The sequence below is a fragment of the Lissotriton helveticus genome, chromosome 11 (genome assembly GCF_964261635.1).
Source record: "Lissotriton helveticus chromosome 11, aLisHel1.1, whole genome shotgun sequence".
NCBI classification, from domain to species: domain Eukaryota; kingdom Metazoa; phylum Chordata; class Amphibia; order Caudata; family Salamandridae; genus Lissotriton; species Lissotriton helveticus.
This window is the reverse complement of record NC_136072.1, coordinates 7815536-7837656: the sequence shown is the minus strand read 5'-3', so window position 1 is coordinate 7837656 and position 22121 is coordinate 7815536. Positions and strand designations below refer to the sequence as shown.

The window sequence follows — 22121 nt, the reverse complement described above, 5'->3', positions numbered from 1 at the left end:
CCCAAGACTCCCTCCACAGGCACAGAAGGCTCAAGTACACACAGGGCTCCCCCCACATGCGCACACAGGGCTCAGGCACACACAGGGCTCCATCTACAGGCACACAGAGGGCTTTGTCACAGGCACATACAGGGCGCCCAAGGCTTCCTCCACAGGCACAGGGCTCTCTCTGTTCCATACACACACAGGGCTTCGTCTACAGGCGCACACAGGGCTCAGGTCACACAGGGCTTCGTCTACAGGCACACACAGGGCTCAGGTCACACAGGGCTCTGGTACACACAGGGTTCGTCACAGGCACATACAGGGCGCCCAGGGCTCCCTCTACAGGCACAGGGCTCCCGCCAGACGCTCACACAGGGAGTGGAGGAGCCCTGTGTCTTGGGAGGAGTTGGAGACGCCAGGAGTTGTCATTAATTCGGACGGTGTGTGCTCGGAAAATAAAAGCGATCAGGGGCGTGGAAAGGACACTCATTAACCCCGGCGGAGGAGACGGAGCGAGGTGGATTCTGAGCCCGACGTCTCCCAGGCAGCGGGGAGAGGGCAGCTGCACCCCCGGGATGGAGAGGGACCCCGAGAAGCACCGCCATGCCCTGCTCAACCAAGGGGAGGAGAACGAGATGGTAAGAGCGGAGTCTAGGCGCTGTGTCACCCTCTCTGCCTCTCTAGGCGCTGTGTCACCCTCTCTGCGGAGTCTAGGCGCTCTGTCACCCTCTCTGCCTCTCTAGGCGCTGTGTCACCCTCTCTGCGGAGTCTAGGCGCTGTGTCACCCTCTCTGCCTCTCTGCCGGAGTCTAGACTACCAAATGACTCCATGTCAGCAGAATCCCTGTATTCCAGTCCGGGCTTTGCGTTTATAAAGGCTTGCTTTCAGACGCTGTAGTCCAGTTGTTTCAGTTAAAATGATCACGACTACAGCTCCCAGAATGCACCAGATTGTTATTGAAAACCCAGCACTGCAAAATGGTGTCTCATGGTGACGGGGAGTCAGTTGGTAACTTGAACAAAGTTTTTTTAGGATGTCCTTCCCAAAAAAGAAGATTAATCTTTTGAGCAATTTAGTTCAATGACCGTGGGGCTAAAGAATTCTTTACTCGGATGTCTGAGAATCTATTTTTAGTCAGGGCCGGCTTCAGGACGGTGCGACCGGTGTAGCCGCACCAGTGGCTGACTTTAGGGGGCGCTGAGTTTAGAAATAAGTTCTGGGTTTGAAAGCACCTGCTGCAGAGTTCCTTGTGTGTTCAGCAGTTTTCAGGCAACAATTAAAATGTCAGGATACCTCTGGTGATCAATGCTCCTGCTGGAGAGAGATCGGGGTTTTGGCTTATAGCAAAGTGGTGCAGAGGGTTAATGTGCCTGCTGCAAAGAGCGCGCACCGCGCAGATCACTGAACCGTGTTTTTATTATGTGGATAGGTCAATGCGTTACTGATTGTGTTTATTTATTAACTAATAGTTTTAATTAAGTGTGTGATTACCCTAGGGTGTCCTTGCGTTAACGAACTAATACATTCTGAACACCAACTCATAGTCTCAATTGTTTAAAGCGAAGCCTGTGTGAATACATGGGTTTTCAGAGCCCTGAGAAGTGTTTAAAGGTCCGGCTGCAGGTGTAACTCAGTCTAGTCCTCGCCTGGGCTCTGAGTGTAGCTCAGGCCTCAGTCTAGTCCATGCCTGGGCTCCGAGTGTAACTCAGGCATCAGTCCAGTCCTCGCCTGGGCTCCGAGTGTAACTCGGGCGTCAGTCTAGTCCACGCCTGGGCTCCAAGTGTAACTCAGGCATCAGTCTAGTCCACGCCTGGGCTCCGAGTGTAACTCAGGCTTCAGTCTAGTCCACGCCTGGGCTCCGAGTGTAACTCGGGCATCAGTCTAGTCCCCGCCTAGGCTCCAAGTGTAACTCAGGCATCAGTCTAGTCCATGCCTGGGCTCCAAGTGTAACTCAGTCCAGTCCTCGCCTGGGCTCCGAGTGTAACTCAGGCATCAGTCTAGTCCACGCCTGGGCTCCGAGTGTAACTCAGGCATCAGTCTAGTCCACGCCTGGGCTCCGAGTGTAACTCAGGCGTCAGTCTAGTGCCTGCCTGGGCTTGGAGTGTAACTCGGGCGTCAGTCTAGTGCCTGCCTGGGCTTGGAGTGTAACTCGGGCGTCAGTCTAGTCCCTGCCTGGGCTCCGGGTGTAACTCAGGCGTCAGCCTAGTCCACGCCTGGGCTCCGAGTGTAACTCAGACATCAGTCTAGTCCTCGCCTGGGCTCCGAGTGTAACTCAGGCGTCAGTCTAGTCCAAGCCTGGGCTCCGAGTGTAACTCGGGCGTCAGTCTAGTCCACGCCTGGCTCCGAGTGTAACTCGGGCGTCAGTCTAGTCTATGCCTGGGCTCCGAGTGTAACTCAGGCGTCAGTCTAGTCCCTGCCTGGGCTCCGAGTGTAACTCAGACGTCCGTCTAGTCCTCGCCTGGGCTCCGAGTGTAACTCGGGCATCAGTCTAGTCCACGCCTGGGCTCCGAGTGTAACTCAGACGTCAGTCTAGTCCACGCCTGGGCTCCGAGTGTAACTCGGGCATCAGCCTAGTCCACGCCTGGGCTCCGAGTGTAACTCAGGCGTCAATCTAGTCCACGCCTGGCTCCGAGTGTACCTCAGGCATCAGTCTAGTACACGCCTGGGCTCCGAGTGTAACTCAGGCGTCAGTCTAGTCCACGCCTGGCTCCGAGTGTAACTCAGACGTCAGTCTAGTCCACGCCTGGGCTCCGAGTGTAACTCGGGCATCAGTCTAGTACGCGCCTGGGCTCCGATTGTAACTCGGGCATCAGTCTAGTACGCGCCTGGGCTCCGAGTGTAACTCGGGCATCAGTCTAGACCACGCCTGGGCTCTGAGTGTAACTCGGGCATCAGTCTAGTACGCGCCTGGGCTCCGAGTGTAACTCGGGCATCAGCCTAGTCCACGCCTGGGCTCCGAGTGTAACTCAGGCATCAGTCTAGTCAACGCCTTGGCTCCGAGTGTAACTCAAGCGTCAGTCTAGTCCACGCCTGGGCTCCGAGTGTAACTCGGGCGTCAGTCTAGTCCACGCCTGGGCTCCGAGCGTAACTCAGACATCAGTCTAGTCCACGCCTGGGCTCCGATTGTAACTCAGGCATCAGTCTAGTCCATGCCTGAGCTCCGAGTGTTCCTCAGGCATCAGTCTAGTCCATGCCTGAGCTCCGAGTGTAACTCAGGCATCAGTCTAGTCCATGCCTGGGCTCCGAGTGTAACTCAGTCTAGTTCATGCCTGGGCTCCGAGTGTAACTCAGTCTAGTTCATGCCTGGGCTCCGAGTGTAACTCAGTCTAGTCCCTGCCTGGGCTCTGAGTGTAACTCAGGCGTCAGTCTTGTCCCTGCCTGGGCACTGAGTGTAACTCGGGCGTCAGTCTAGTCCACGACTGGGCTCTGAGTGTAACTCAGGCTTCAGTCTAGTCCACGCCTGGGCTCCGAGTGTAACTCAGGCATCAGTCCAGTCCACGCCTGGGCTCCGAGTGTAACTCAGGCGTCAGTCTAGTCCGTGCCTGGGCTCCGAGTGTAACTCAGACGTCAGTCCAGTCCTCACCTGAGCTCCGAGTGTAACTCAGACATCAGTCAGGTCCACGCCTGGGCTCCGAGTGTAACTCAGATGTCAGTCTAGTCCACGCCTGTGCTCAGAGTGTAACTCAGGCATCAGTCCAGTCCACGCCTGGGCTCCGAGTGTAACTCAGGCGTCAGTCTAGTCCGTGCCTGGGCTCCGAGTGTAACTCAGACATCAGTCCAGTCCTCACCTGAGCTCCGAGTGTAACCCAGACATCAGTCAGGTCCACGCCTGGGCTCCGAGTGTAACTCGGGTGTCAGTCTAGTCAATGCCTGGGCTCCGAGTGTAACTCAGGCGTCAGTCTAGTCCACGCCTGGGCTCCGAGTGTAACTCAGGCGTCAGCCTAGTCCACGCCTGGGCTCCGAGTGTAACTCGGGCGTCAGTCTAGTCTATGCCTGGGCTCCGAGTGTAACTCAGGCGTCAGTCTAGTCCCTGCCTGGGCTCCGAGTGTAACTCAGACGTCCGTCTAGTCCTCGCCTGGGCTCCGAGTGTAACTCGGGCGTCAGTCTAGCCCACGCCTGGGCTCCGAGTGTAACTCAGACGTCAGTCTAGTCCACGCCTGGGCTCCGAGTGTAACTCGGGTATCAGCCTAGTCTACGCCTGGGCTCCGAGTGTAACTCAGGCGTCAGTCTAGTCCTCGCCTGGCTCCGAGTGTACCTCAGGCATCAGTCTAGTACACGCCTGGGCTCCGAGTGTAACTCAGGCGTCAGTCTAGTCCACGCCTGGCTCCGAGTGTAACTCAGACGTCAGTCTAGTCCACGCCTGGGCTCCGAGTGTAACTCAGGCATCAGTCTAGTACGCGCCTGGGCTCCGATTGTAACTCGGGCATCAGTCTAGTACGCGCCTGGGCTCCGAGTGTAACTCGGGCATCAGTCTAGTCCACGCCTGGGCTCTGAGTGTAACTCGGGCATCAGTCTAGTACGCGCCTGGGCTCCGAGTGTAACTCAGGCATCAGCCTAGTCCACGCCTGGGCTCCGAGTGTAACTCAGGCATCAGTCTAGTCAACGCCTGGGCTCCGAGTGTAACTCAGGCGTCAGTCTAGTCCACGCCTGGGCTCCGAGTGTAACTCAGGCGTCCGTCTAGTCCACGCCTGGGCTCCGAGCGTAACTCAGACATCAGTCTAGTCCACGCCTGGGCTCCGATTGTAACTCAGGCATCAGTCTAGTCCATGCCTGAGCTCCGAGTGTACCTCAGGAATCAGTCTAGTCCATGCCTGAGCTCCGAGTGTAACTCAGGCATCAGTCTAGTTCATGCCTGGGCTCCGAGTGTAACTCAGTCTAGTTCATGCCTGGGCTCCGAGTGTAACTCAGTCTAGTCCCTGCCTGGGCTCTGAGTGTATCTCAGGCGTCAGTCTAGTCCCTGCCTGGGCACTGAGTGTAACTCGGGCATCAGTCTAGTCCACGCCTGGGCTCTGAGTGTAACTCAGGCTTCAGTCTAGTCCACGCCTGGGCTCCGAGTGTAACTCAGGCATCAGTCCAGTCCACGCCTGGGCTCCGAGTGTAACTCAGGCGTCAGTCTAGTCCGTACCTGGGCTCCGAGTGTAACTCAGACGTCAGTCCAGTCCTCACCTGAGCTCCGAGTGTAACTCAGACATCAGTCAGGTCCACGCCTGGGCTCCGAGTGTAACTCAGATGTCAGTCTAGTCCACGCCTGTGCTCAGAGTGTAACTCAGGCATTAGTCCAGTCCACGCCTGTGCTCCGAGTGTAACTCAGGCGTCAGTCTAGTCCGTGCCTGGGCTCCGACTGTAACTCAGACGTCAGTCCAGTCCTCACCTGAGCTCCGAGTGTAACCCAGACATCAGTCAGGTCCACGCCTGGGCTCCGAGTGTAACTCGGGTATCAGTCTAGTCAATGCCTGGGCTCCGAGTGTAACTCAGGCGTCAGTCTAGTCCACGCCTGGCTCCGAGTGTAACTCAGGCGTCAGTCTAGTCCACGCCTGGCTCCGAGTGTAACTCAGGCGTCAGTCTAGTCCACCCCTGGGCTCCGAGTGTAACTCGGGCGTCAGTCTAGTCCACGCCTGGGCTCCGAGTGTAACTCAGGCGTCAGTCTAGTCCACGCCTGGGCTCCGAGTGTAACTCAGGCGTCAGTCCAGTCCACGCCTGGGCTCCGAGTGTAACTCAGGCGTCAGTCTAGTCCCTGCCTGGGCTCTGAGTGTATCTCAGGCGTCAGTCTAGTCCACGCCTGGACTCCGAGTGTAACTCGGGCGTCAGTCTAGTCCACGCCTGGGCTCCGAGTGTAACTCAGGCCTCAGTCTAGTCCATGTCTGGATTCCGAATGTAACTCGGGCGTCAGTCTAGTCTAGTCCCTGCTTGGGCTCCGAGTGTAACTTGGGCATCAGTCTAGTCCCTGCCTGGGCTCTGAGTGTAACTCGGGAGTCAGTCTAGTCCTCGCCTGGGCTCCGAGTGTAACTTGGGCATCAGTCTAGTCCCTGCCTGGGCTCTGAGTGTAACTCGGGCGTCAGTCTAGTCCACGTCTAGACTCCAAGTGTAACTCGGGCGTCAGTCTAGTCCACGCCTGGGCTCAGAGTGTAACTCGGGTGTCAGTCTTGTCCATGGCTGAGCTCCGAGTGTAACTCAGGCGTCAGTCTAGTCCACGCCTGGGCTCCGAGTGTAACTCAGGCGTCAGTCTAGTCCACGCCTGGGCTCCGAGTGTAACTCAGGCGTCAGTCTAGTCCACGCCTGGACTCCGAGTTTAACTCGGGCGTCAGTCTAGTCCACGCCGGGGCTCAGAGTGTAACTCGGGCGTCAGTCTAGTCCATGCCTGGGCTCCGAGTGTAACTCAGATGTCAGTCCAGTCCATGCCTCGGCTCCAAGTGTAACACAGGCATCAGTCTAGTCCTCGCCGGGGCTCAGAGTGTAACTCGGGCGTCAGTCTAGTCCTTGCCCGGGTTCTGAGTGTAACTCGGGCATCAGTCCAGTCCACGCTTGGGCTCCGAGTGTACCTCAGGGGTCAGTCTAGTCCACGCCTGGGCTCTGAGTGTAACTCAGACATCAGTCTAGTCCACGCCTGGGCTCCGAGTGTAACTCAGATGTCAGTCTAGTCCACGCCTGTGCTCAGAGTGTAACTCAGGCATCAGTCCAGTCCACGCCTGGGCTCCGAGTGTAACTCAGGCGTCAGTCTAGTCCGTGCCTGGGCTCCGAGTGTAACTCAGACGTCAGTCCAGTCCTCACCTGAGCTCCGAGTGTAACCCAGACATCAGTCAGGTCCACGCCTGGGCTCCGAGTGTAACTCGGGTGTCAGTCTAGTCAATGCCTGGGCTCCGAGTGTAACTCAGGCGTCAGTCTAGTCCACGCCTGGCTCCGAGTGTAACTCAGGCGTCAGTCTAGTCCACGCCTGGCTCCGAGTGTAACTCAGGCGTCAGTCTAGTCCACCCCTGGGCTCCGAGTGTAACTCGGGCGTTAGTCTAGTCCACGCCTGGGCTCCGAGTGCAACTCAGGCGTCAGTCTAGTCCACGCCTGGGCTCCGAGTGTAACTCAGGCGTCAGTCTAGTCCGTACCTGGGCTCCGAGTGTAACTCAGACGTCAGTCCAGTCCTCACCTGAGCTCCGAGTGTAACTCAGACATCAGTCAGGTCCACGCCTGGGCTCCGAGTGTAACTCAGATGTCAGTCTAGTCCACGCCTGTGCTCAGAGTGTAACTCAGGCATCAGTCCAGTCCACGCCTGGGCTCCGAGTGTAACTCAGGCGTCAGTCTAGTCCGTGCCTGGGCTCCGAGTGTAACTCAGACGTCAGTCCAGTCCTCACCTGAGCTCCGAGTGTAACCCAGACATCAGTCAGGTCCACGCCTGGCTCCGAGTGTAACTCAGGCGTCAGTCTCGTCCACCCCTGGGCTCCGAGTGTAACTCGGGCGTCAGTCTAGTCCACGCCTGGGCTCCGAGTGTAACTCAGGCGTCAGTCTAGTCCACGCCTGGGCTCCGAGTGTAACTCAGGTGTCAGTCCAGTCCACGCCTGGGCTCCGAGTGTAACTCAGGCGTCAGTCTAGTCCCTGCCTGGGCTCTGAGTGTATCTCAGGCGTCAGTCTAGTCCACGCCTGGGCTCCGAGTGTAACTCGGGCGTCAGTCTAGTCTATGCCTGGGCTGCGAGTGTAACTCAGGCGTCAGTCTAGTCCCTGCCTGGGCTCCGAGTGTAACTCAGACGTCCGTCTAGTCCTTGCTGGGCTCCGAGTGTAACTCGGGCATCAGTCTAGTCCACGCCTGGGCTCCGAGTGTAACTCAGACGTCAGTCTAGTCCACGCCTGGGCTCCGAGTGTAACTCGGGTATCAGCCTAGTCCACGCCTGGGCTCCGAGTGTAACTCAGGCGTCAGTCTAGTCCTCGCCTGGCTCCGAGTGTACCTCAGGCATCAGTCTAGTACACGCCTGGGCTCCGAGTGTAACTCAGGCATCAGTCTAGTACGCGCCTGGGCTCCGATTGTAACTCGGGCATCAGTCTAGTACGCGCCTGGGCTCCGAGTGTAACTCGGGCATCAGTCTAGTCCACGCCTGGGCTCTGAGTGTAACTCGGGCATCAGTCTAGTACGCGCCTGGGCTCCGAGTGTAACTCGGGCATCAGCCTAGTCCACGCCTGGGCTCCGAGTGTAACTCAGGCATCAGTCTAGTCAACGCCTGGGCTCCGAGTGTAACTCAGGCGTCAGTCTAGTCCACGCCTGGGCTCCGAGTGTAACTCGGGCGTCAGTCTAGTCCACGCCTGGGCTCCGAGCGTAACTCAGACATCAGTCTAGTCCACGCCTGGGCTCCGATTGTAACTCAGGCATCAGTCTAGTCCATGCCTGAGCTCCGAGTGTACCTCAGGCATCAGTCTAGTCCATGCCTGAGCTCCGAGTGTAACTCAGGGATCAGTCTAGTCCATGCCTGGGCTCCGAGTGTAACTCAGTCTAGTTCATTCCTGGGCTCCGAGTGTAACTCAGTCTAGTTCATGCCTGGGCTCCGAGTGTAACTCAGTCTAGTCCCTGCCTGGGCTCTGAGTGTATCTCAGGCGTCAGTCTAGTCCCTGCCTGGGCACTGAGTGTAACTCGGGCGTCAGTCTAGTCCACGCCTGGGCTCTGAGTGTAACTCAGGCTTCAGTCTAGTCCACGCCTGGGCTCCGAGTGTAACTCAGGCATCAGTCCAGTCCACGCCTGGGCTCCGAGTGTAACTCAGGCGTCAGTCTAGTCCGTACCTGGGCTCCGAGTGTAACTCAGACGTCAGTCCAGTCCTCACCTGAGCTCCGAGTGTAACTCAGACATCAGTCAGGTCCACGCCTGGGCTCCGAGTGTAACTCAGATGTCAGTCTAGTCCACGCCTGTGCTCAGAGTGTAACTCAGGCATCAGTCCAGTCCACGCCTGTGCTCCGAGTGTAACTCAGGCGTCAGTCTAGTCCGTGCCTGGGCTCCGAGTGTAACTCAGACGTCAGTCCAGTCCTCACCTGAGCTCCGAGTGTAACCCAGACATCAGTCAGGTCCACGCCTGGGCTCCGAGTGTAACTCGGGTATCAGTCTAGTCAATGCCTGGGCTCCGAGTGTAACTCAGGCGTCAGTCTAGTCCACGCCTGGCTCCGAGTGTAACTCAGGCGTCAGTCTAGTCCACGCCTGGCTCCGAGTGTAACTCAGGCGTCAGTCTAGTCCACCCCTGGGCTCCGAGTGTAACTCGGGCGTCAGTCTAGTCCACGCCTGGGCTCCGAGTGTAACTCAGGCGTCAGTCTAGTCCACGCCTGGGCTCCGAGTGTAACTCAGGCGTCAGTCCAGTCCACGCCTGGGCTCCGAGTGTAACTCAGGCGTCAGTCTAGTCCCTGCCTGGGCTCTGAGTGTATCTCAGGCGTCAGTCTAGTCCACGCCTGGACTCCGAGTGTAACTCGGGCGTCAGTCTAGTCCACGCCTGGGCTCCGAGTGTAACTCAGGCGTCAGTCTAGTCCATGTCTGGATTCCGAATGTAACTCGGGCGTCAGTCTAGTCTAGTCCCTGCTTGGGCTCCGAGTGTAACTTGGGCATCAGTCTAGTCCCTGCCTGGGCTCTGAGTGTAACTCGGGAGTCAGTCTAGTCCTCGCCTGGGCTCCGAGTGTAACTTGGGCATCAGTCTAGTCCCTGCCTGGGCTCTGAGTGTAACTCGGGCGTCAGTCTAGTCCACGTCTAGACTCCAAGTGTAACTCGGGCGTCAGTCTAGTCCACGCCTGGGCTCAGAGTGTAACTCGGGTGTCAGTCTTGTCCATGGCTGAGCTCCGAGTGTAACTCAGGCGTCAGTCTAGTCCACGCCTGGGCTCCGAGTGTAACTCAGGCGTCAGTCTAGTCCACGCCTGGGCTCCGAGTGTAACTCAGGCGTCAGTCTAGTCCACGCCTGGACTCCGAGTTTAACTCGGGCGTCAGTCTAGTCCACGCCGGGGCTCAGAGTGTAACTCGGGCGTCAGTCTAGTCCATGCCTGGGCTCCGAGTGTAACTCAGATGTCAGTCCAGTCCATGCCTCGGCTCCAAGTGTAACACAGGCATCAGTCTAGTCCTCGCCGGGGCTCAGAGTGTAACTCGGGCGTCAGTCTAGTCCTTGCCCGGGTTCTGAGTGTAACTCGGGCATCAGTCCAGTCCACGCTTGGGCTCCGAGTGTACCTCAGGGGTCAGTCTAGTCCACGCCTGGGCTCTGAGTGTAACTCAGACATCAGTCTAGTCCACGCCTGGGCTCCGAGTGTAACTCAGATGTCAGTCTAGTCCACGCCTGTGCTCAGAGTGTAACTCAGGCATCAGTCCAGTCCACGCCTGGGCTCCGAGTGTAACTCAGGCGTCAGTCTAGTCCGTGCCTGGGCTCCGAGTGTAACTCAGACGTCAGTCCAGTCCTCACCTGAGCTCCGAGTGTAACCCAGACATCAGTCAGGTCCACGCCTGGGCTCCGAGTGTAACTCGGGTGTCAGTCTAGTCAATGCCTGGGCTCCGAGTGTAACTCAGGCGTCAGTCTAGTCCACGCCTGGCTCCGAGTGTAACTCAGGCGTCAGTCTAGTCCACGCCTGGCTCCGAGTGTAACTCAGGCGTCAGTCTAGTCCACCCCTGGGCTCCGAGTGTAACTCGGGCGTTAGTCTAGTCCACGCCTGGGCTCCGAGTGCAACTCAGGCGTCAGTCTAGTCCACGCCTGGGCTCCGAGTGTAACTCAGGCGTCAGTCTAGTCCGTACCTGGGCTCCGAGTGTAACTCAGACGTCAGTCCAGTCCTCACCTGAGCTCCGAGTGTAACTCAGACATCAGTCAGGTCCACGCCTGGGCTCCGAGTGTAACTCAGATGTCAGTCTAGTCCACGCCTGTGCTCAGAGTGTAACTCAGGCATCAGTCTAGTCCGTGCCTGGGCTCCGAGTGTAACTCAGACGTCAGTCCAGTCCTCACCTGAGCTCCGAGTGTAACCCAGACATCAGTCAGGTCCACGCCTGGCTCCGAGTGTAACTCAGGCGTCAGTCTCGTCCACCCCTGGGCTCCGAGTGTAACTCGGGCGTCAGTCTAGTCCACGCCTGGGCTCCGAGTGTAACTCAGGCGTTAGTCTAGTCCACGCCTGGGCTCCGAGTGTAACTCAGGTGTCAGTCCAGTCCACGCCTGGGCTCCGAGTGTAACTCAGGCGTCAGTCTAGTCCCTGCCTGGGCTCTGAGTGTATCTCAGGCGTCAGTCTAGTCCACGCCTGGGCTCCGAGTGTAACTCGGGCGTCAGTCTAGTCTATGCCTGGGCTGCGAGTGTAACTCAGGCGTCAGTCTAGTCCCTGCCTGGGCTCCGAGTGTAACTCAGACGTCCGTCTAGTCCTCGCCTGGGCTCCGAGTGTAACTCGGGCATCAGTCTAGTCCACGCCTGGGCTCCGAGTGTAACTCAGACGTCAGTCTAGTCCACGCCTGGGCTCCGAGTGTAACTCGGGTATCAGCCTAGTCCATGCCTGGGCTCCGAGTGTAACTCAGGCGTCAGTCTAGTCCTCGCCTGGCTCCGAGTGTACCTCAGGCATCAGTCTAGTACACGCCTGGGCTCCGAGTGTAACTCAGGCATCAGTCTAGTACGCGCCTGGGCTCCGATTGTAACTCGGGCATCAGTCTAGTACGCGCCTGGGCTCCGAGTGTAACTCGGGCATCAGTCTAGTCCACGCCTGGGCTCTGAGTGTAACTCGGGCATCAGTCTAGTACGCGCCTGGGCTCCGAGTGTAACTCGGGCATCAGCCTAGTCCACGCCTGGGCTCCGAGTGTAACTCAGGCATCAGTCTAGTCAACGCCTGGGCTCCGAGTGTAACTCAGGCGTCAGTCTAGTCCACGCCTGGGCTCCGAGTGTAACTCGGGCGTCAGTCTAGTCCACGCCTGGGCTCCGAGCGTAACTCAGACATCAGTCTAGTCCACGCCTGGGCTCCGATTGTAACTCAGGCATCAGTCTAGTCCATGCCTGAGCTCCGAGTGTACCTCAGGCATCAGTCTAGTCCATGCCTGAGCTCCGAGTGTAACTCAGGGATCAGTCTAGTCCATGCCTGGGCTCCGAGTGTAACTCAGTCTAGTTCATTCCTGGGCTCCGAGTGTAACTCAGTCTAGTTCATGCCTGGGCTCCGAGTGTAACTCAGTCTAGTCCCTGCCTGGGCTCTGAGTGTATCTCAGGCGTCAGTCTAGTCCCTGCCTGGGCACTGAGTGTAACTCGGGCGTCAGTCTAGTCCACGCCTGGGCTCTGAGTGTAACTCAGGCTTCAGTCTAGTCCACGCCTGGGCTCCGAGTGTAACTCAGGCATCAGTCCAGTCCACGCCTGGGCTCCGAGTGTAACTCAGGCGTCAGTCTAGTCCGTACCTGGGCTCCGAGTGTAACTCAGACGTCAGTCCAGTCCTCACCTGAGCTCCGAGTGTAACTCAGACATCAGTCAGGTCCACGCCTGGGCTCCGAGTGTAACTCAGATGTCAGTCTAGTCCACGCCTGTGCTCAGAGTGTAACTCAGGCATCAGTCCAGTCCACGCCTGTGCTCCGAGTGTAACTCAGGCGTCAGTCTAGTCCGTGCCTGGGCTCCGAGTGTAACTCAGACGTCAGTCCAGTCCTCACCTGAGCTCCGAGTGTAACCCAGACATCAGTCAGGTCCACGCCTGGGCTCCGAGTGTAACTCGGGTGTCAGTCTAGTCAATGCCTGGGCTCCGAGTGTAACTCAGGCGTCAGTCTAGTCCACGCCTGGCTCAGAGTGTAACTCAGGCGTCAGTCTAGTCCACGCCTGGCTCCGAGTGTAACTCAGGCGTCAGTCTAGTCCACCCCTGGGCTCCGAGTGTAACTCGGGCGTCAGTCTAGTCCACGCCTGAGCTAAGAGTGTAACTCAGGCGTCAGTCTAGTCCACGCCTGGGCTCCGAGTGTAACTCAGGCGTCAGTCCAGTCCACGCCTGGGCTCCGAGTGTAACTCAGGCGTCAGTCTAGTCCCTGCCTGGGCTCTGAGTGTATCTCAGGCGTCAGTCTAGTCCACGCCTGGACTCCGAGTGTAACTCGGGCGTCAGTCTAGTCCACGCCTGGGCTCCGAGTGTAACTCAGGCGTCAGTCTAGTCCATGTCTGGATTCCGAATGTAACTCGGGCGTCAGTCTAGTCTAGTCCCTGCTTGGGCTCCGAGTGTAACTTGGGCATCAGTCTAGTCCCTGCCTGGGCTCTGAGTGTAACTCGGGCGTCAGTCTAGTCCTCGCCTGGGCTCCGAGTGTAACTTGGGCATCAGTCTAGTCCCTGCCTGGGCTCTGAGTGTAACTCGGGCGTCAGTCTAGTCCTCGCCTGGGCTCTGAGTGTATCTCAGGCGTCAGTCTAGTCCACGTCTGGACTCCAAGTGTAACTCGGGCGTCAGTCTAGTCCACGCCTGGGCTCAGAGTGTAACTCGGGCGTCAGTCTTGTCCATGGCTGAGCTCCGAGTGTAACTCAGGCGTCAGTCTAGTCCACGCCTGGGCTCCGAGTGTAACTCAGGCGTCAGTCTAGTCCACGCCTGGGCTCCGAGTGTAACTCAGGCGTCAGTCTAGTCCACGCCTGGACTCCGAGTTTAACTCGGGCGTCAGTCTAGTCCACGCCGGGGCTCAGAGTGTAACTCGGGCGTCAGTCTAGTCCATGCCTGGGCTCCGAGTGTAACTCAGATGTCAGTCCAGTCCATGCCTCGGCTCCAAGTGTAACACAGGCATCAGTCTAGTCCTCGCCTGGGCTCAGAGTGTAACTCGGGCGTCAGTCTAGTCCTTGCCCGGGTTCTGAGTGTAACTCGGGCGTCAGTCCAGTCCACGCTTGGGCTCCGAGTGTACCTCAGGGGTCAGTCTAGTCCACGCCTGGGCTCTGAGTGTAACTCAGACGTCAGTCAGGTCCACGCCTGGGCTCCGAGTGTAACTCAGATGTCAGTCTAGTCCACGCCTGTGCTCAGAGTGTAACTCAGGCATCAGTCCAGTCCACGCCTGGGCTCCGAGTGTAACTCAGGCGTCAGTCTAGTCCGTGCCTGGGCTCCGAGTGTAACTCAGACATCAGTCCAGTCCTCAACTGAGCTCCGAGTGTAACCCAGACATCAGTCAGGTCCACGCCTGGGCTCCGAGTGTAACTCGGGTGTCAGTCTAGGCAATGCCTGGGCTCCGAATGTAACTCAGGCGTCAGTCTAGTCCACGCCTGGCTCCGAGTGTAACTCAGGCGTCAGTCTAGTCCACGCCTGGCTCCGAGTGTAACTCAGGCGTCAGTCTACTCCACCCCTGGGCTCCGAGTGTAACTCGGGCGTTAGTCTAGTCCACGCCTGGGCTCCGAGTGTAACTCAGGCGTCAGTCTAGTCCACGCCTGGGCTCCGAGTGTAACTCAGGCGTCAGTCTAGTCCGTACCTGGGCTCCGAGTGTAACTCAGGCGTCAGTCTAGTCCCTGCCTGGGCTCTGAGTGTAACTCGGGCGTTAGTCTAGTCCACGCCTGGGCTCCGAGTGTAACTCAGGCGTCAGTCTAGTCCACCCCTGGGCTCCGAGTGTAACTCGGGCGTTAGTCTAGTCCACGCCTGGGCTCCGAGTGTAACTCAGGCGTCAGTCTAGTCCACGCCTGGGCTCCGAGTGTAACTCAGGCGTCAGTCTAGTCCGTACCTGGGCTCCGAGTGTAACTCAGACGTCAGTCCAGTCCTTACCTGAGCTCCGAGTGTAACTCAGACATCAGTCAGGTCCACGCCTGGGCTCCGAGTGTAACTCAGATGTCAGTCTAGTCCACGCCTGTGCTCAGAGTGTAACTCAGGCATCAGTCCAGTCCACGCCTGTGCTCCGAGTGTAACTCAGGCGTCAGTCTAGTCCGTGCCTGGGCTCCGAGTGTAACTCAGACGTCAGTCCAGTCCTCACCTGAGCTCCGAGTGTAACCCAGACATCAGTCAGGTCCACGCCTGGGCTCCGAGTGTAACTCGGGTGTCAGTCTAGTCAATGCCTGGGCTCCGAGTGTAACTCAGGCGTCAGTCCAGTCCACGCCTGGCTCCGAGTGTAACTCAGGCGTCAGTCTAGTCCACGCCTGGCTCCGAGTGTAACTCAGGCGTCAGTCTAGTCCACCCCTGGGCTCCGAGTGTAACTCGGGCGTCAGTCTAGTCCACGCCTGGGCTCCGAGTGTAACTCAGGCGTCAGTCTAGTCCACGCCTGGGCTCCGAGTGTAACTCAGGTGTCAGTCCAGTCCACGCCTGGGCTCCGAGTGTAACTCAGGCGTCAGTCTAGTCCCTGCCTGGGCTCTGAGTGTATCTCAGGCGTCAGTCTAGTCCACGCCTGGACTCCGAGTGTAACTCGGGCGTCAGTCTAGTCCACGCCTGGGCTCCGAGTGTAACTCAGGCGTCAGTCTAGTCCATGTCTGGATTCCGAATGTAACTCGGGCGTCAGTCTAGTCTAGTCCCTGCTTGGGCTCCGAGTGTAACTTGGGCATCAGTCTAGTCCCTGCCTGGGCTCTGAGTGTAACTCGGGCGTCAGTCTAGTCCTCGCCTGGGCTCCGAGTGTAACTTGGGCATCAGTCTAGTCCCTGCCTGGGCTCTGAGTGTAACTCGGGCGTCAGTCTAGTCCTCGCCTGGGCTCTGAGTGTATCTCAGGCGTCAGTCTAGTCCACGTCTGGACTCCGAGTGTAACTCGGGCGTCAGTCTAGTCCACGCCTGGGCTCAGAGTGTAACTCGGGCGTCAGTCTAGTCCATGGCTGAGCTCCGAGTGTAACTCAGGCGTCAGTCTAGTCCACGCCTGGGCTCCGAGTGTAACTCAGGCGTCAGTCTAGTCCACGCCTGGGCTCCGAGTGTAACTCAGGCGTCAGTCTAGTCCACGCCTGGACTCCGAGTTTAACTCGGGCGTCAGTCTAGTCCACACCGGGGCTCAGAGTGTAACTCGGGCGTCAGTCTAGTCCATGCCTGGGCTCCGAGTGTAACTCAGATGTCAGTCCAGTCCATGCCTCGGCTCCAAGTGTAACACAGGCATCAGTCTAGTCCTCGCCTGGGCTCAGAGTGTAACTCGGGCGTCAGTCTAGTCCTTGCCCGGGTTCTGAGTGTAACTCGGGCGTCAGTCCAGTCCACGCTTGGGCTCCGAGTGTACCTCAGGGGTCAGTCTAGTCCACGCCTGGGCTCTGAGTGTAACTCAGACATCAGTCAGGTCCACGCCTGGGCTCCGAGTGTAACTCAGATGTCAGTCTTGTCCACGCCTGTGCTCAGAGTGTAACTCAGGCATCAGTCCAGTCCACGCCTGGGCTCCGAGTGTAACTCAGGCGTCAGTCTAGTCCGTGCCTGGGCTCCGAGTGTAACTCAGACGTCAGTCCAGTCCTCACCTGAGCTCCGAGTGTAACCCAGACATCAGTCAGGTCCACGCCTGGGCTCCGAGTGTAACTCGGGTGTCAGTCTAGTCAATGCCTGGGCTCCGAGTGTAACTCAGGCGTCAGTCTAGTCCACGCCTGGCTCCGAGTGTAACTCAGGCGTCAGTCTAGTCCACGCCTGGCTCCGAGTGTAACTCAGGCGTCAGTCTAGTCCACCCCTGGGCTCCGAGTGTAACTCGGGCGTTAGTCTAGTCCACGCCTGGGCTCCGAGTGTAACTCAGGCGTCAGTCTAGTCCATGCCTGGGCTCCGAGTGTAACTCAGGCGTCAGTCTAGTCCCTGCCTGGGCTCTGAGTGTATCTCAGGCGTCAGTCTAGTCCACGCCTGGGCTCCGAGTGTAACTCAGACGTCAGTCCAGTCCTCAACTGAGCTCCGAGTGTAACCCAGACATCAGTCAGGTCCACGCCTGGGCTCCGAGTGTAACTCGGGTGTCAGTCTAGTCAATGCCTGGGCTCCGAGTGTAACTCAGGCGTCAGTCTAGTCCACGCCTGGCTCCGAGTGTAACTCAGGCGTCAGTCTAGTCCACGCCTGGCTCCGAGTGTAACTCAGGCGTCAGTCTAGTCCACCCCTGGGCTCCGAGTGTAACTCGGGCGTTAGTCTAGTCCACGCCTGGGCTCCGAGTGTAACTCAGGCGTCAGTCTAGTCCACGCCTGGGCTCCGAGTGTAACTCAGGCGTCAGTCTAGTCCGTACCTGGGCTCCGAGTGTAACTCAGACGTCAGTCCAGTCCTTACCTGAGCTCCGAGTGTAACTCAGACATCAGTCAGGTCCACGCCTGGGCTCCGAGTGTAACTCAGATGTCAGTCTAGTCCACGCCTGTGCTCAGAGTGTAACTCAGGCATCAGTCCAGTCCACGCCTGTGCTCCGAGTGTAACTCAGGCGTCAGTCTAGTCCGTGCCTGGGCTCCGAGTGTAACTCAGACGTCAGTCCAGTCCTCACCTGAGCTCCGAGTGTAACCCAGACATCAGTCAGGTCCACGCCTGGGCTCCGATTGTAACTCGGGTGTCAGTCTAGTCAATGCCTGGGCTCCGAGTGTAACTCAGGCGTCAGTCTAGTCCACGCCTGGCTCCGAGTGTAACTCAGGCGTCAGTCTAGTCCACGCCTGGCTCCGAGTGTAACTCAGGCGTCAGTCTAGTCCACCCCTGGGCTCCGAGTGTAACTCGGGCGTCAGTCTAGTCCACGCCTGGGCTCCGAGTGTAACTCAGGCGTCAGTCTAGTCCACGCCTGGGCTCCGAGTGTAACTCAGGTGTCAGTCCAGTCCACGCCTGGGCTCCGAGTGTAACTCAGGCGTCAGTCTAGTCCCTGCCTGGGCTCTGAGTGTATCTCAGGCGTCAGTCTAGTCCACGCCTGGACTCCGAGTGTAACTCGGGCGTCAGTCTAGTCCACGCCTGGGCTCCGAGTGTAACTCAGGCGTCAGTCTAGTCCATGTCTGGATTCCGAATGTAACTCGGGCGTCAGTCTAGTCTAGTCCCTGCTTGGGCTCCGAGTGTAACTTGGGCATCAGTCTAGTCCCTGCCTGGGCTCTGAGTGTAACTCGGGCGTCAGTCTAGTCCTCGCCTGGGCTCCGAGTGTAACTTGGGCATCAGTCTAGTCCCTGCCTGGGCTCTGAGTGTAACTCGGGCGTCAGTCTAGTCCTCGCCTGGGCTCTGAGTGTATCTCAGGCGTCAGTCTAGTCCACGTCTGGACTCCGAGTGTAACTCGGGCGTCAGTCTAGTCCACGCCTGGGCTCAGAGTGTAACTCGGGCGTCAGTCTAGTCCATGGCTGAGCTCCGAGTGTAACTCAGGCGTCAGTCTAGTCCACGCCTGGGCTCCGAGTGTAACTCAGGCGTCAGTCTAGTCCACGCCTGGGCTCCGAGTGTATCTCAGGCGTCAGTCTAGTCCACGCCTGGACTCCGAGTTTAACTCGGGCGTCAGTCTAGTCCACACCGGGGCTCAGAGTGTAACTCGGGCGTCAGTCTAGTCCATGCCTGGGCTCCGAGTGTAACTCAGATGTCAGTCCAGTCCATGCCTCGGCTCCAAGTGTAACACAGGCATCAGTCTAGTCCTCGCCTGGGCTCAGAGTGTAACTCGGGCGTCAGTCTAGACCTTGCCCGGGTTCTGAGTGTAACTCGGGCGTCAGTCCAGTCCACGCTTGGGCTCCGAGTGTACCTCAGGGGTCAGTCTAGTCCACGCCTGGGCTCTGAGTGTAACTCAGACATCAGTCAGGTCCACGCCTGGGCTCCGAGTGTAACTCAGATGTCAGTCTAGTCCACGCCTGTGCTCAGAGTGTAACTCAGGCATCAGTCCAGTCCACGCCTGGGCTCCGAGTGTAACTCAGGCGTCAGTCTAGTCCGTGCCTGGGCTCCGAGTGTAACTCAGACGTCAGTCCAGTCCTCACCTGAGCTCCGAGTGTAACCCAGACATCAGTCAGGTCCACGCCTGGGCTCCGAGTGTAACTCGGGTGTCAGTCTAGTCAATGCCTGGGCTCCGAGTGTAACTCAGGCGTCAGTCTAGTCCACGCCTGGCTCCGAGTGTAACTCAGGCGTCAGTCTAGTCCACGCCTGGCTCCGAGTGTAACTCAGGCGTCAGTCTAGTCCACCCCTGGGCTCCGAGTGTAACTCGGGCGTTAGTCTAGTCCACGCCTGGGCTCCGAGTGTAACTCAGGCGTCAGTCTAGTCCACGCCTGGGCTCCGAGTGTAACTCAGGCGTCAGTCTAGTCCCTGCCTGGGCTCTGAGTGTATTTCAGGCGTCAGTCTAGTCCACGCCTGGACTCCGAGTGTAACTCGGGCGTCAGTCTAGTCCACGCCTGGGCTCCGAGTGTAACTCAGGCGTCAGTCTAGTCCTCGCCTGGGCTCCGAGTGCAACTCGGGTGTCAGTCTAGTCCTCGCCTGGGCTCCGAGTGTAACTCAGGCGTCAGTCTAGTCCATGCCTGGGCTCCGAGTGTAACTCAGGCATCAGTCCAGTCCTCGCCTGGGCTCCGAGTGTAACTCAGGCATCAGTCCAGTCCTCGCCTGGGCTCCGAGTGTAACTCAGGCATCAGTCTAGTCCACGGCTGGCTCCGAGTGTAACTCAGGCATCAGTCTAGTCCTCGCCTGGGCTCAGAGTGTAACTCAGGCGTCAGTCTAGTCCTCGCCTGGGCTCCGAGTGTAACTCAGGCGTCAGTCCAGTCCTCGCCTGGGCTCCGAGTGTAACTCAGGCGTCAGTCCAGTCCTCGCCTAGGCTCCGAGTGTAACTCGGGCGTCCGTCTAGTCCACGCCTGGGCTCCGAGTGTAACTCAGGCATCAGTCTAGTCCACGGCTGGCTCCGAGTGTAACTCAGGCGTCAGTCTAGTCCACGCCTGGGCTCCGAGTGTAACTCAGGCATCAGTCCAGTCCTCGCCTGGGCTCCGAGTGCAACTCAGGCGTCAGTCCAGTCCTCGCCTGGGCTCAGAGTGTAACTCAGGCGTCAGTCCAGTCCTCGCCTTGGCTCAGGGTGTAACTCAGGCGTCAGTCTAGTCCTCGCCTTGGCTCAGAGTGTAACTCAGGCATCAGTCTAGTCCACGCCTGGCTCCAGTGTAATCAGGCATCAGTCTAGTCCGCGCCTGGGCTCTGAGTGTAACTCAGGCGTCAGTCTAGTCCATGCCTGGGCTCAGAGTGTAACTCAAGCATCAGTCTAGTCCACGCCTGGGCTCTGAGTGTAACTCAGGCGTCAGTCTAGTCCCTGCCTGGGCTCAGAGTGTAACTCGGGCGTCAGTCTAGTCCCTGCCTGGGCTCCGAGTGTAACTCAGGCATCAGTCTAGTCCCTGCCTGGGCTCCGAGTGTAACTCAGGCGTCAGTCTAGCCCCTGCCCTGAGTGTAACTCAGGTGACTAGTCCTTGCCTGGGCTCTAAGTGTAACTTGGGCCTTAGTCTAGACGGTTCCTGGGCTCCGAGTGTAACTCAGGCATTAGTCTAGACGGTGCCTGGGCTCCGAGTGTAACTCGGGCGTCAGTCTAGTCCACGCCTGGGCTCTGAGTGTAACTCAGGCGTCAGTCTAGTCCACGCCTGGGCTCTGAGTGTAACTCAGGCGTCAGTCTAGTCCACGCCTGGGCTCTGAGTGTAACTCAGGCTTCAGTCTAGTCCCTGCCTGGGCACTGAGTGTAACTCAGGCGTCAGTCCAGTCCACGCCTGGGCTCAGAGTGTAACTCAGGCGTCAGTCTAGTCCCTGCCTGGGCTCAGAGTGTAACTCAGGCGTCAGTCTAGTCCCTGCCTGGGCTCCGAGTGTAACTCAGACGTCAGTTTAGTCCATACCTGGGCTCCGAGTGTTACGCAGGTGGCTAGTCCTCGCCTGGGCACAGAGTGTAACTCAGGCATCAGTCTAGTCCACTAAATTCACCATGGAGCCTGAGGGGTACTATATAAACCAGGTTAGGACCCCACTCACTGAAACAAAGCACAATGATGACCTGGCCTATTTTCTACAACAGATCCAAGTGATGATGATGATTAGAGCCTTGTATAGCGCAACTTTGCCCGAAGGCGTCAAGGCGCTGAAGATGGAAAGAAAAAAAGCTGAGTGAGAAAAGGAGGAGGAAAACCGGCTAAAGGTAGGCTTCTCTGAAGAGCCAGCTCTTCAAAGCCTTCAAGTGGAACTAGTATTTATCAGCAGCTATCACGACTTCGTGTGCTGCATGGGCAGTGAATCCTACACTGTCTACCTCTTCAGGTCCCTGTTCTATTTGTAAAAATGTTCCCCGTTAGTGCAACCCAGTGCTAAGTGTAATCACTACAGTTCTAATTGTACACATAAGTGCCAATAAAGTGCCAAGAATGCAAAATAATGTGTAATTGTACGGGGTGCCTCACGGAAGTAACACCATGTGAGTCCACTGGTTGGTTCTCACCAGTGGATTCGGGGGCCAAATTTACAGTGTGGTTTGTGGCTCAGGGCTGCACCGTTGGGGGCGGGGTTACAGGGAGAGGGGGCGGAGCTGAAACAAAAAAATTGGGACCATGAGGTTGAACACAGGTCCCTGTAGCAGAAGCATTCGTCCCGGCATACACACATCTCTCTCTCTCTCTCTCTCTCTTTCCCTCTCTGTCTCCCTCTCTCTCCCTCCATCTGTCTCCCGCTGTCTTTCTCCCTCCGTCTGTCTATCTCCCTCCGTCTGTCGCCCTCCTCCCTCTGTCGCCTCCTCCCTCTGTCTGTCTCTCGCTGTCTCCCTCTGTCTCCGTCCCCCTCTGTCTCCCTCCCTCTCTTTCTCTCTCTCTCTCTCTGTCTCCCTCCCTCTCCCTCCCCCTGACTACCTCGCTCTGTCAACCTCTGTCTCCCTCCATACCCCCCTCCCTCCATCCATCCCTCTCCTTCCCTCCCTCCCTCTCCGTCCCTCCCTCTGTCTCCCCCACTGCCTCTCTCTGTCTCCCTCTCTATCTCCCTCCTCTGTCACCCTCTGTCTCCCTCCCTCTCCCTCCCTCCCTCTCCTTCCCTCCCTCCCTCTCCTTCTGTCTCCCTCTGTCATCTCACCCTGTGTGTATGTCAGCCCTCAGCCCGGGATGAGACAGCTTCCCCAGCGGGCACAGACAGCCAGCACCCGAGCACTTCACAGGTCTTTAAAAGACCATTTGCATGTTAATGAGTCCTTGTTGTACTTCACCTCTTGGGCCTCTGCATCTCCTCGGTGACAATCACTGGAATCCCCCCCCTCCCCCCGGCCCCAGAGAGCAGAGTCTCTGAGTCTGGGCTGCTGCAAACAAATTTTTTTAACACAGGTACAACGTCTGCACGGTCCACGGGCCGCCAGGGAAGGCTTGCTGGGCAGCTGGCGGCCCGCGGGCCGTACTCTGAGTACCCGTGGTCTAGTCCACATCTTGGCTCCAAGTATA

The 22121-nt window shown here is 58.0% G+C and overlaps 1 protein-coding gene across 2 annotated transcripts in view; it reads left to right on the top strand.

Annotated features, from left to right (window-relative positions):
- The first annotated feature begins 475 nt into the window (after positions 1 to 475).
- The window catches only part of LOC144792208 (putative cation-transporting ATPase 13A4), a 408029-nt gene continuing 386383 nt past the window's right edge, over positions 476 to 22121 (top strand). For both annotated transcript variants that reach the window (XM_078667109.1, XM_078667108.1), the window contains exon 1: positions 476 to 623. In XM_078667109.1, coding sequence (XP_078523235.1) covers positions 561 to 623 — 63 coding nt within the window. In that variant the 5' untranslated portion in view covers positions 476 to 560. The remainder of the gene's footprint in view (positions 624 to 22121) is intronic.